The sequence below is a fragment of the Phascolarctos cinereus genome, unplaced genomic scaffold (genome assembly GCF_003287225.1).
Source record: "Phascolarctos cinereus isolate Bilbo 61053 unplaced genomic scaffold, phaCin_HiC Scaffold_4;HRSCAF=312, whole genome shotgun sequence".
Lineage (NCBI taxonomy): Eukaryota > Metazoa > Chordata > Mammalia > Diprotodontia > Phascolarctidae > Phascolarctos > Phascolarctos cinereus.
In genome coordinates this window covers 697546535-697559706 of record NW_027555847.1, presented here as the reverse complement: position 1 = coordinate 697559706, position 13172 = coordinate 697546535, and the positions used below count along the sequence as shown (strand labels likewise).

The 13172-nt window shown below is 50.4% G+C and overlaps 1 protein-coding gene across 1 annotated transcript in view; it reads left to right on the top strand.

The window, feature by feature from the left end:
• The first annotated feature begins 235 nt into the window (after positions 1-235).
• The window catches only part of TMEM120B (transmembrane protein 120B), a 44911-nt gene continuing 31974 nt past the window's right edge, over positions 236-13172 (top strand). Inside the window, exon 1 of the mRNA XM_020970276.2 lies at positions 236-454. Within this exon, the coding sequence (XP_020825935.1) occupies positions 386-454 (69 nt within the window). The 5' untranslated portion in view covers positions 236-385. The remainder of the gene's footprint in view (positions 455-13172) is intronic.

Below are 13172 nucleotides of genomic sequence, written 5' to 3'. Positions count from 1 at the left end.
AGGACTTGGCCCTGACTGGCGAGGGGCAGCGCATCCCAGCGGGGAACGAGGGCATCGGCGTCAGCCAGCGCGCCTCCCTCGTCCGGGGAGCTCCGGCATTTAGAGGAGGGAGCCCGGGACGAGAGGGGTCAGGGAGCATGCGCGTGCGCACCAGCCCCACACCGCCCCGGGCTGCGCGGGGAGGGCGGGACGGAGTGTGCGTGACGTCACCGGGGGCGTGCCTCCGGGCCGCGCAGGAACAGCTGGTGCCGGACGAGGGCGTGGGCGGGAGGAGCTCGCGCGGGGTGCGCGGGGTGTGCGGCGGAGACGGGGCTCGAGCTGCAGCAGGAGCCGCCGCCGCCGCCACCGCCGCCGCCACCGCCGCCGCCACCGCCCGCCTTGCACCATGTTCGCGCAGCTCGAGCGATGCGAACGCGAGTGGCACGAGCTGGAGGAGGAATTCCAGGAATTGCAGGTGGGGCCCGGGGGGTTCGGAGCGAGCGCGGTATCCCACCTCCCGCGTGTCCCTTCCCTTTCCCGGAGCTTGCATTCCAGCCCCCTCCCCGCCCCCACCCCAGGGCCTTCCCGGGGCTGGGGCCTGGGTCTGTCCCGGGGCACACAGCGGGGAGCCCCGTGCCCTCTGTGCATGCACGCCCGGGGCTGGGCCCTTCCCCTTGTTGTGGTCCGTTCTCTCCGAGACCCTCTGGCCGGTAAGGGACTGGGGGGAACGCACCCGTGGATCCCTGGCAGGCGGAGCCCATTCCCTGGCACTAACTCTGCTCTCATCTGTCCCTGCTCCTTCTCTCTCTGTCTGTCTCAGTGTCTCTCTGTCTCTCTTTTCTCTCTCTTTCTCTCTCTCTCTCTCTCTCTCTCTCTCTCTCTCTCTCTCTGTGTCTCTCTGTCTCTCAGTGTCTCTCAGTCTCTCTGTCTCTCTCTCTATCGGTCTGTCTCTCTCACACACACACGCACACACAGACACGAGCTTGCTTGAGAAAGTTGGTTGATGGCTGTGGGGGTGGGAGGGGTTCATGGGTAGGTGGTCAGGTCTCAGAGAGGAAAACAAACCTCTGGGTTGGGGAGGGAAGAGGTGCCCCCTAGGGGAAGCAGGAGCCTCAGAGGTAGCTTCTTTTCTGGGTGACCTCCCCTCCCCATCCTCGATGGACTACTCCCCAACTCTGTTCCATTCCTAGCTCCCCATTTCCACCTCCATGTCCCTTCTCTACCTAGCTGCCAACTAGGGGACCACCCCTTTTGGTGTCACTTAGAGCCGTAAGGATCCCCACACAACCTGGCCATCTGTGCAGTGTGTGCCCTAGTACTGCAGGTGATAGCTGTCAGCCCTGGCTGGCCTCCCTCTTGGGAGGCTGCCTCGAAAAGAAAGGCTGCTCAGCTCATCCCTTACCCGCCATACACCTGGCTTCCTGGTGATAAGGCTTCTCTGAGGGCCCAGGATCCAGGCTGTTAGGGAGAGGGTGTGACCCTTCCAGGGGGTGGGGATCCAAGCTAACCCAGCCTCTGTGAGGACGAGGGACTTGGCCAAGGAGACCAGGCCTACTGAATCTGTTTATCTTGTCTTTTTGGTTGAGGAGGGAAGCTCCAGGGGCTTTATCTGTCTGAGCACTGCTTCTCTGCCCAGGGGTCTGCCTGGGTCCCGTTTCCCTTCTTCCCTCTGCCAGCCAAAGGCAGAAGAAGCTTAGACTTTGTTGTCCGAGCTGCGCTCACTCAGTCTTGCTTGACTGGCTCGAGGCTGGTTTCCCAAAGCATCCGAAGTTGGGGAGGCTGTGAGATGGGTGAACTTGGACCGGTCACTTACTGTTTCTGTACCTCAGTTTCATCCTCAAGGGGCACAGTTGGGCTAGCGGCTCTTTCAGCTCTAAGTATCTTGATTCTCTTGGAAAATGGGTGGCCTCCTGTTGTTGTGGAAAGAGGGCTGAACTTGGAGCCAGAGGACCTGGGTTCAAATCCTGGTTCTTCTTCTTACTGGCTTTGTGGACCTAAGGCAGACCTTTAACACTACCTGTGTGATCCCTGAGCACCTCATTCCTCTGGTCCTCACTCTTCTCCTCTGCACGATGAGGGAGTTGTTGGACTACATGGTCTCCAAGGTCCTTTTCAACTCCAGTTCTAGAAACCTACCAAGATAGCAGTCTGCTGTGGAACCCTGAGAGCCATTCCTAAGTTCTACCTCCCTCCCCCCAAAAATGGATCAAAGCCTGTTATCCCAAGCTTTCTCATCGGGTCTCAGACGATAGAAGTCCAGCCAGCTCCTGACGCTCAATTTGGCTTTTTCCTCCTGTGTCTTTGGGATTCCTGGGGGGAGTGGGGAGGGGTGTGTGTATGTGTCTATCTGTTGGAGGAGGTTGGGATTTTTGGGTTATTGTTGTTAATATTTTTTTCCTTTGCCCTTGCCGGGGCTGAGGAGGTGGAAGCTGACACTTCTGAGCTGTGTAATCAATGCAATTAACAGCAATTAGATAGCAAGTCTTGGCAGGCTAAGCTTGCAAAGGAGCAATTTACATGGCTGGCGAGTTGCTGTTTTCCCAGGCTTTGGGGGCTACCTTGCCTGAGGTCAGAAATGGAACCCTTGGTTAGAGGGTAAAGTGGCCAGTGGCCAGGGCCCACCACTCACTGGCTCTGGGGATGGAGGGGCTTCAGACGTCACCTGATCTCATTTTACAGATGAGGAAACTGAAGCAGACGGAGTGAAGTGACTTGCCCAGAGGTCACACAAAGTAGGTGTCTGAGGCCAGATTTGAACTCGGGTCCCCCTGACTCCTAGTGTTCATATTGCCTCTTTAAAGAAAAAACAACCCAGACACCCTGACCTTGGGAGGTAGGTCTACCACAAGCATTATCCCTATTTTACAGATGAGGTAACTAGACAGCAGAGAGGTTAATCACCTTGGCCAGAACCACACAGCCGGTAAGTCCCAGAGAGAGGACTTGAACCCTGTTTTTGGAGGGGCCTCATCCCTGGCACTCAGTCCACACAATGAGCCACACAGACCGCACGTCTAGGTTTGTAGATGTTAGGTGGATGACTGAGGGAGGACCTGACCTAGGAGACTGATGTCCCTCCCGTTTATGGAAGGAGGCTGGGGAGGGGGCTGGGATGAGAAGGAAAGGCCCCTGCTGGCAGGCCTGGCCGCTCAGGTGACTGTGTGCCGGTCACTCACCATCCCATGACGGAAGTCAAAGGGAGTCTGCTCCCCTTCCCTGGTTAACTGTGGGGTCCGAGAGCTCCAGAATGAAAGTCACAGTGAGTCATGTGTGAATCTCCAAGGGGAGGCATCTCACTTGGTGGGCAAGGGAAGGGGCTGGGAGATGCATCAGTATTGGATGCCAGGCAGGCTGTGGGCACAAAGTCTTTTTACTGTTTAAATCCCAGTTTTAGCCTCCGTGGCCTTCAGTGTTGGCTTTTGCCACATTTGGGACCTCTGGCTGCTGTGTCCTGTTCTTCCCCTCTCTGGGTCGTGGCTACCTCTGGAGCGATGTCTGATGTCCCTGGCTTTTTGTTTTTCCAGTTCTAGAGAATGCAGACTGAAAAGAGGAAGCATGCTCATCTCTGAGTAGGGGGTGGGGGGTTGCTGGAACCTTCCTTCCCTCCCTTCCCCTCTCTAAAACTTGAGGACGTTCCACTGGAAGAGATAAATCAGCTTTCTTTCAGAAGCCTTTGGGGGCTTTCCTGGGGTGAGCAAACTGGGCCCTGGGGCACCTGTCTGGTAGGTGGGGCAGGATGGCGTGGATACCGGTGTGTTTCAGCTAGGGCAGCATATCCTCCTGATCCTGTGGCCTATGGTGTGACCGCAGAAGGTCACTCACTGGTGCTGAGGTGGCCATTTGGGTGAGTGTTTCCTGTCTGCTGCTTACAGCAGAGGTACCTGTTGGCCCCCCCATCCTCCTTGCTCGGAAGTGAGCCCAGAAGCCTGGGGCCTGCCTGCCCTCGGCCTGCTGGTGGAGAAGCACGGATGGTCCCTGACTCAAAGCTGCCTTTTCTTTACAGCCTCCTTTCCCCCAACCCATACCTGCCTTTCTGGCCACACTGGTGGTTTTTGGCTCCTTGAGTACAGGGACTGGCTCGTTTGTGTGTAGCACCACTTAATAAATCTTCATTGAATTGAATTTGCCTTCCCACGGGGTAGAAGCTTGACCCTTCATCTCTTGCCTCTGTGTCTTTGCCCAGGCTGTGCCTCAGTACCTGGAATGTGCACCCTCACCTCCACTTCTTATGATCCCCTAGCATCCTTCAGTGCTCTGCCCATGGAATGCCTTTCCTGATCCCCTTAGCTGTTAGTGCTCTGTAACTCAAATTATCCTGGGTAGGCTTATCTTTTCCCATTTTGTGCCCCCTCGTAATGTAAACCCTTGGGTCTAGGGACTTTTTCATTTTGTCAAAGGGTCATGAATTTTGTGCTGGAAAAACTTAGAGGCCGTCTGAGTCCAACCCCCTCGTTTTACAGATGAGGAAACTGAGGCAAATAGGTTAAGTGACTTGGTCAGTACATAGGTACTAAGTGTCAGAGGTGGAATTTGAACCCAAATCCAGCCCTATAGTAAGAATCAATAACAATAACTAGCATTTCTCTGCCAGCTAGACTTTGAGGTTTGTGGAGCGCTTTCCATGTGTTACATCCGTTGATCTCACCGCCCCGTCCGCCTTGCAGAGCTTTGTTTTTGCCCCCATTATCTGGCTCCAGGCTTCCTGGCTGCCGCTTGGCTTGGATAGAGCCTCCTGCCTCTTCCCAGTGCCCAGCCTCTGTCCGGCCTCGAGCAGGTGTCCCCTCAGCAGGGAGATCTTTTCTCTGGGCAAGAAACCCCAGTCACCTGGCCCAGCATTTGCCAGAAAGAGAACCAAGCCAAGGTCATGCTGTTCCCTGTGATGCTCGCTTCGTCGTCATTTGTCCCCTAGCCACCTTTCTGTCCCCTTTAGCAGAAACCTCTGCCAGCCAGGCTGGCAGTGCCGGGCTCAGCTACCCAGGGGCAGCTGCCAGGAGCTGGGAGCCTGGGAGCTTCAGGGATGGAGGCAGCGAGTGAAGTGGGGGGCCCTGACCTGGGGCCTGGAGGGTGCCAGGGGCTAGGGGGACACTCCTCCTCCTTCAGAACTCAGCAAAGGGCCACCCTCTGCAGGGAGCATTCCCTAAGCTGCAGCTGCCTCTGACTTTTTCTTAAAGACCACCTTCCGTGTGTGTGTGTGTGTGTGTGTGTGTGTGTGTGTGTGTGTGTACACACATACACATGTACTTATAAGGTGTATGTATGTATATGTTATCCATACACTCAGATATCCACATAGGTGTGTATATGCATGCATACCCATATATAGGTGTGTATATATATGTACATATTATCCACACATATGTATAGCCACATGGATGTGTGTGCACACATGGATACATGCACTTATATAAAGGGGTGTGTGTGTATACATATATATATATATATATGTATGTATGTGTTATCCATACTCAGATATCCACATAGGTGTGTATACACATACACACCCATATATAGATGTGTGTGTAGATATACACACATGTACTTATGTAAAGGTGTATGTATATGTTATCCATACACTCAGATATCAACATAGGTGTGTGGTATACGCATACATACCCATGTATAGGTGTGTGTGTATGTATGTATTATCCACATTGATGTGTGTGCATACATATACACATATCCATATGTATGTAAACATTCACACAACATATGTACACATGGGAGTGTGTATGTTTGTATACATATGTGCCCATATATAGAGGTGAGTGTATATATGCACACATAGGTATGTATGTATTATCCGCACACACTTATATTTGTCCACGTGTGTATATACACATACATACCCATATATAGGTGTATGCCTACATGTGTATATATTATACGGTCATGTATAAGTATGTCTACATACATATCTATCTCTACATGAATGTGTATATATATACATACATGTGTTATCTCATAAGTGTGTGTATACACACACACACATGTATTTCCACATCAGTGTGTATGTATGCACACATACCCATGTATATATGTATATATTGTCACACACATCTGTCTACATGGGTATGTGTGTATAAAACCAGACCGTATCATATGTCATACACACGTGCGTGTATGTTTATGCGTGTGTGTGTGTTGTCATCCTCATTAGAACATAAGCTCTCGGAAGGTCAGTCATTGCTTTTTCCTTTTCTTTTTATCCCTGTAGCTTAGTGTAGCACCTGGCACATTGTAATCATTGAGTAGATGACTGGTGAACATTGTGGCCTCCTTGCTTCATGTCTCTGAGCCTCGTTTCCTCATCTGTAAAATGGGACTGTTCCTGCCTGTGGCGCCTCCCAGGGCGGCTGGGAGGCCCCGGAAGAGAAGGCCTCTAAAGCGCCCTGTAAACAGTCCATTGCCTTAGACGTGCCGGCAGTGGCTGGGTGCCAGCAGGAGCTGGGCTGAGTCTGGCCTCACCTCTCTCACGTGGGGCCCCAGGCGCAGCAAGTGTTGGAAGCTAGGGAGCCCACTTGGCATCTAAAAATGGGAAAACCCCCAAGCCCTGTGGCCCCTCCTGAGTGGGATTTCCTGGGATTGTTCGTACAATAATACTCCTTTACGTAAAGCTGGAAAGCGCGCTGACTTCGGAGCACTGAGCTTGTAGTCACGAAACTTGATTTCAGATCCTGGCTCTGTCCCATGTGACTCTCTGGGCCTCCGTTTCCACATCTGTAACATGAGACTGTTAACATGTGCCAGGCCCTGGGATACAAAGACAAATTCAGCTGCCCTCAGGGAGCCTCCATCCTGGGAGGGAGCTGGTATGTGCCTGTGGGGTAGCTGGAGGTAGATTTCTGCCCAGTATGAGGAGGAGCTGCCTACCAAGCAGGGCTGCCCCCAGCGAGCCGGGCAGCTCCCTCCCAGGGCTGGATTTCCCTTTTACTGGCCATTTGTTGGGGCCGATGTGGAAGGGACCCTTGTTCAGGTGCAGGTTGGACTAAAGAGGCTCTGTGTCCTTTCATCTCTGACATTCTGCGAAATGATCGCATTTGAACCTTCTGACTGCCTTGAGAGAGATGCACATATATAGGTGGTGCAGTGGACAGAGCGCCGAGCGGGGAGTCGGGTAAATTCATCTTCACGGGTTCAGATCTGGCCTCAGATGGATCGGTGACCCTGGGCAAGTCACTTCACCCGGTTTGCCTCAGTTTCATCTGTAAAATGAGCTGAAGAAGGAAATGACCAAGCACTCCAGTGTCTTTGCCAAGAAAACCCCAAATGGGGTCATGAAGAGCTGGATATTACTGAATGAGTCATATCCCAGTTGGAGACAGGAAAGAGTTGGAAGTGAAAATGACTGAGCAACAATGTCATATAGCGTTTTAAGGTTTGCAGAGTCCTTTACAAATATTATCTCATTTGATCCCCACCACAACCCTGGGAAGTAGGTGATATTATTATTCCCATTTTATGGATGAGGAAACTGAGGCAGACAAAGGTTAAGTGACTTGCCCGGGGTCACACAACTAAGTATCTGAGGCTGGATTTGAACTCAGGTCTTCCTAACTCCAGGTCCTGAAGTCCCTAAGGGTATTCGTGTCCCATTTTGAAGATGAGGCCTGCGAGAGGTTAAGTGCCCTGCTCATGGTCATACAGAGAAGCAGATGTTGGTTATGGCAGTATTTGAACCCAGCCAATGTCACCCAAGTCTTCAGACTCCTTTTCGGGGTCATCCCATTATGTTCTGTTGTGTATTAAAGTTGGAATAAACCTCTCCCACACTGGACAGTGTTTTAAGGGCACACGAAGAGGCAGCTGGGTCTCCAGTAGTGAATGGAGGACTGGCTGCTTCAGAATCAGGAGAATCTGGGTTCACATCCTGCCTCCCATGCATACAGAGTGACCTAGGACAAGTCATTTATCTCGGTGCTCCCGGCCACTCAGATCTGCATTGGCAGAGATGTTTCCCCCCCAGGATTCCCTACATTGGTGTCCGGACAGAAAAACAATAGCATAGGACTATACAAAAAAGAGCATTGTTTCTTGTCAGTCAAGCCTTTATTAAGCACCTACTGTGTGCCAGGCACCATGCTAGGTACTGAAGGTAAGAGGTAAATAGAAAAAGCCCCTGTCCGCAAGGTGTTTATGTTCCATCCCTTGGGCCAGTGCGCCTCTATGTAGGGCACATATAGACAGATACGAGATAGTATTGTTTGGGAAATCACTAGGATCTGGGAGGACCAAGGAATATCTCAAGTAAAAGATGGCCTTTGAGCTGAATCTTGAAGGAATCACAGGATTCTAAGATGTAGCGATGAGGAGGGAAAGCCTCAAAAAAAAAACTAGTACAAAGGCACGGAGGTAGGAAATGGGACATTTTGTGTGTGGTGTGTGTGTGTGTGTGTGTGTAAGGAAGAGTAGCACTAAATCATAAAGTGTGGAACTAGAAGAATGTGTAAAAAGGTAGGATAAGTAGTGAGGGGCTAGGTGGTGAAGGGCTCTAAACTCCAGGATACAGAGGTGTTTACGTTTCATCCCAGAAGTGAGGGTGGGTGAGCTCCTGGTGTTAATTGACTAGGGGAGTCACCGGTCAGATTTACACCTCAGGAAAATCCCTTTGACAGCTGAGTAGATGAGGAAGGATTGGAGTGGAGATCAATTGGGAGGCTGTCACGGTAGTCCAGGGGAGAGCCGGTGAGCGGTCTGAATTCTGGTGATTCTTTAAGAGAGATTGTGTGGGGGGGTGGGGGCAGCTGATTGAATGTGTGAGAGGGAGGAGTTGAGGATGATGGGAAAGTTGCAAACCTGGAAGACTAATTATTTGATGATATCTTATCACTGTCGTTGCTGTAGTATTCAATTTTATTTATTTTCATTTTAAAAAAACGTTTTATTACAAACTCATAAAAAATCATGAATTTTTCAGCGTGCAAAGACTTTTTAAAAGGGATTTTATATGAAACTTTGGAACGTTGAACTCCTGTTATGTACAGGGGCAGCTGGGGGGTACAGTGAATAGAGTGCTGAATTCGAATCCTGCCTTGGATCCTTACAGATGTGTGACTCTGGGCAAGTCACTTACCTGCTGCCAGTTTCCTCAGCTGTAGATAATAATAGCACCTGCTTCCGTGAGTTGCTGTGTGGATCAAATGAGATCATATTTATAAGTACTTAGCATGCAGTAGATACTTAATAAATGCTTGTTTCCTTCTGCTATATCCAGTTTGTCTTTTTTCCCTCCCACTGAAAGCAATATTTGAAATTTTTTTAGATTTAACATTTCCCCTTAGTCACATGCAAAAACAGTTTTTAACGTTTAAAAAACATTTTTGAGTTCCAAATTCTCTCCCTCCCTTCTCTCCCCCCTCAGTGAGAAGGCAAGTGGTTTGATATAGGTTACACATGGGCAGACAGGCACTTTTTTAAAAAAACATTTTACCAGAGGTAGAATTTGAGAATTCTGTTGTCAGTTACTGTTACGACTGGAGAGCTTTGTGGTCAGCATGAGAAGCTTCTGGGCTGGGAGTCCGAAGGTACCTGGACTGAGGAGGTTTAGTTCAGAGGAGGCCTGGCTGTGGAGGAAGAGAATGAGTTTGGTTTGGGACATGCTGAGTTTGAGAGGCCTGTGGGACGTGTCCAAAAGGCAGTTTGAGATGGGAGACTAGAACTCAGGAGAGAGATCTGGGCCAGATACCTAGATCAGGAAGTCATCTACGCTGAGAGAATCACTGAATCCCTGAGAGCTGGTGAGGTCAGGCAGAGTGCAGAGAGAGAACGCAGGGCTTGGGGCTGAGCCTTGGGGAGAGGGTGTGCTATAGATCTGAGGAGTGTGACCAGGCCGATTAAAAGAGAATTGAGAAATATTTAACAAAATAAATAAATAAAAATACAGTGAGACACAGGTAGCATTATATTTTCAAACTAAATCAACCTATGGATGTGTGAATGAATGACTGCCGTTTCTACGTGAGTTTGACACCATTGCTATAATTGGTAATCCAGCAAAAGAGACAAAGAGGGAAAAGTCAGACAATTAAAAGGAAAACCTGGATAGACCAGTGTCAACCAACCCCCCCCCCAAAAAAAAGAACCAGAGGAAAAAAGTGTCCTCCAGGAGGAGAAGGAAGTCACCAGTGGCAGAGGCTGCAGAGAGAGGATTGAGAAGAAACTGTCCAATTTGGCAGTTGAGATCGTCAATGACTTTGAAAGATTTAAGAACTCTGATACAGGGATAACTCCATTAGAAGACCAGTGATGAAACATGCCCCTGAGAGGTTGTGGACTACAGGGGCGTAGGGAGGCATACAGCTTCAGACATGGATGTGGTTTATTTGACTATGCTTGTGTGTTACAAGGGAAGGAATTTGTTTTTGGGGGGTTAGGGAGGAGGACTCCTGGAGGGGAAGGGAGTAGTAATAATAAGTCAATGGAACAATGATAAGATATACAGAAGAGAGCTGAAGGAAGTTAAGACAGATCCAGGCTAGCATTGGAGTTGCCATGTTCAATTTGTTGTATGGGAGAAAAAGCAAAGTGTGCATAATTGGGATTCAATCAGTCAGTCAATGAGCAATTGCTAAACACCAAATGTGTGCCAGGCACGGTGCTAAGTGCTGAGGATGCAAAGAAGGGTAAAAACCCAGAATACCAGCTCTTAGGAGGCTCACGGTCTACTGGGGGAGAAAACATGCAAATAACTCTGGACAGACAAGCTATAGGCAAGAGGGACTGGGGGAAGCTTGGGGCGGGGGAGGACTGGGAGAGGCTTCTGAATCTGGCTAAGACTTGAAAGGAGCCAGGGGAGCTCAGAAGCCGAGATGAGGAGGGAGGGGGACAGCCAGATTCATAGTTTCACGGATAAAATTTCTTTTTTCTAGTCTTTGGGCATGGAAGTTGTCATATCTGTACATCAGGTTTTTTTTTTTTTTTGGAAAAGGCCATTGGTGATTTGGGGCTGAGCAGCTTCAGCTTACTGATGAGGTTGGAAGCCAGATCTCAGAGGATTTAGAAGAGAGAGGAGAGGCAGGAGTTAGAAGGCTTTTTCTAGGAGTTTGAGAAAGGCAAGAGATTGTCAGATCAAGTGGGGGCTTTTTAAGGTTTGGAGGGACTTAGGAGTGTATTTGTAGACAGCGGAAAAGGTCAGAGGGGGGAGAATGATTGTGGGTGGAATCTCCTGGAGAAGAATGGAGGGGTACATTTTGAGGGGGCCAGAGTCAAAGGAGGTGAGAATAGAAGATGTCCAGGGGTGGTGAGGGGAGAAGCGGAGGAGAGGGTGCTCACAGCTGATGGCTTCATGTATGCGGGGTGATCTGGGAAGCTCGAGGAGAAAAGAGGAGGTTTGGAACAGCTTCTATGCAGCAGGGGTTAGAGAGTCACTCAGGGAGCAGTAAAAGGATTGCCTGGCAGCAGCGAGAGCCCAGTTGGGATTAGGTAACATTAATGTATAAAGGGTTCAGTCAGCTCTGGCTAGTGACTTCCTCCAGCTCTCTTCAGTAGACTGGTGAGTAGAAAGAGAAAGGCTGATGGGGGAGTGATCTAAGGTTGGGGTTTGGCAAGGGAGTATCCTTGTAGGACCATAGGTAACGGATTCAAGAGCAGAGGATTGCATCAGATTTAAACCGGTTCACCAAAGGGTCAAGACTGAGGGTGCCAGTGATGGTGACGGGGCCCTTCATCTCGGAAGGGGCTGGCTGCCCACTGCGGCGTTGTGCTCCTTGAGGCACCTTCGAGCGTGAGAAGCAGTGTAGGTAAAGAAAGAGTCAGTAGAGAGGTAGCTTCCAGTCTCACTTCTGACCTGTATTAGTTCTGTGACTTTGAGCCTTGATTTCCTCATCTGTAAAATAAGGTTATTAATTTTGTTGTTGAATTGTTTTTCAGTCTTATCCGACTCTGTCTGACCCCATTTGGGGTTTTCTTGGCAGAGATCCTGGAGTGGTTTGCCATTTCCTTCTCCAGCTCATTTTACAGGTGAGGAAACTGAGGCACACAGGCTGGACTTGACCTCAGGAAGATGAGTCTTGCTGACTCCAGGCTCAGCACTCCATTCATCTAGCTGCCTGAGGTTATTCATAATAGTAGCCAATATGTAGCCAAGTGCTTTACAAGTATTATCTCATTTGGGTCCCACAGCAACTTTGTGAGGAGGATACTACTGTTATTCCTATTTTGTATCTAGGGAAACTGAGGCACAGAGAGGTTGAGTGACTCACATAGGGTCCTACAGCTAGTAAGTGTCAGAGGAAGGACTTCTCCAAGCCCACTGATCCACCTGGCTGCCTCTACCTCCACCCCGGGCTGGTGGAGGGCCCAAATTGCCAGACTTCATTCCTTGCCTTAGGATCAGTTACCATGAGGATGGCTCCAGCCTTCTGGCACCTCTTCCCCCAAGCACCTTCCCATACCCAGATTTGGGGCCTCTCCTGCCCTGCTTCGCAGCCGCTGAAATGTGTTGTGGAATCATCTCCAGCTGTTTCTCAGCTGTGCTGCCTTGGCGTCATTGAGCCCTGTGGGGCAGAGTCTCAAGAGGACAGAGCTTTGCGCAGATACCTCTAATTCCTAACGGAAGCAAACTTGTTTGTGATTAATGAATGCCCTGCTTTGAGGGGACACATGAGCACCCAGAAGGGCCTGCTGTATTCTGGGAGCGACCACCCTTCCCTCTAGGCCTCCCCAACTGTCTTCCCTCTCGGGATCAGATGCCGTGGTTGGGTTTTTATTTATTTATTTTTTTTATCAGGAGTGAGTTGCTAGGGGCAGGTGGAGTTGGGGCACTGGACACTGTAGACGAACCCTATCAGTCCTCCCCGCCCAGGGAAGGAGGGAGCTCCGCATTTGCCTCAGTCCCTCCCCCAGGTTATTTTCAGAGTCTGAGTTGCAGTGTGGGGCCAGCCTGTCATATGGAGCCTCCTCCCATTCTTCCACCCCACGCTAGGCCCGGCAACAAAAGAGGATACTGGTTTGGTTGGAAAAGAAAGGGCTGGGAGTCGGGCGACCCAGGTTCCACACCTTCTTGGTGGCCGACTCACCGAGTGAGTCCTGCCTTTGACGCTTACCATCTGTGTGGGACCAGCAGCGGACAGGTCCCTGGACCTCTCAGTGCCCCGGGCACCTTCATAACTTGGCTGGGAGACCCAGTGGATAGAGGCCTGGACTTGGAGTCAGCAAGACCCGGGTTGGAATCCTGCCTCAGACTTCCTTGCAAGTCA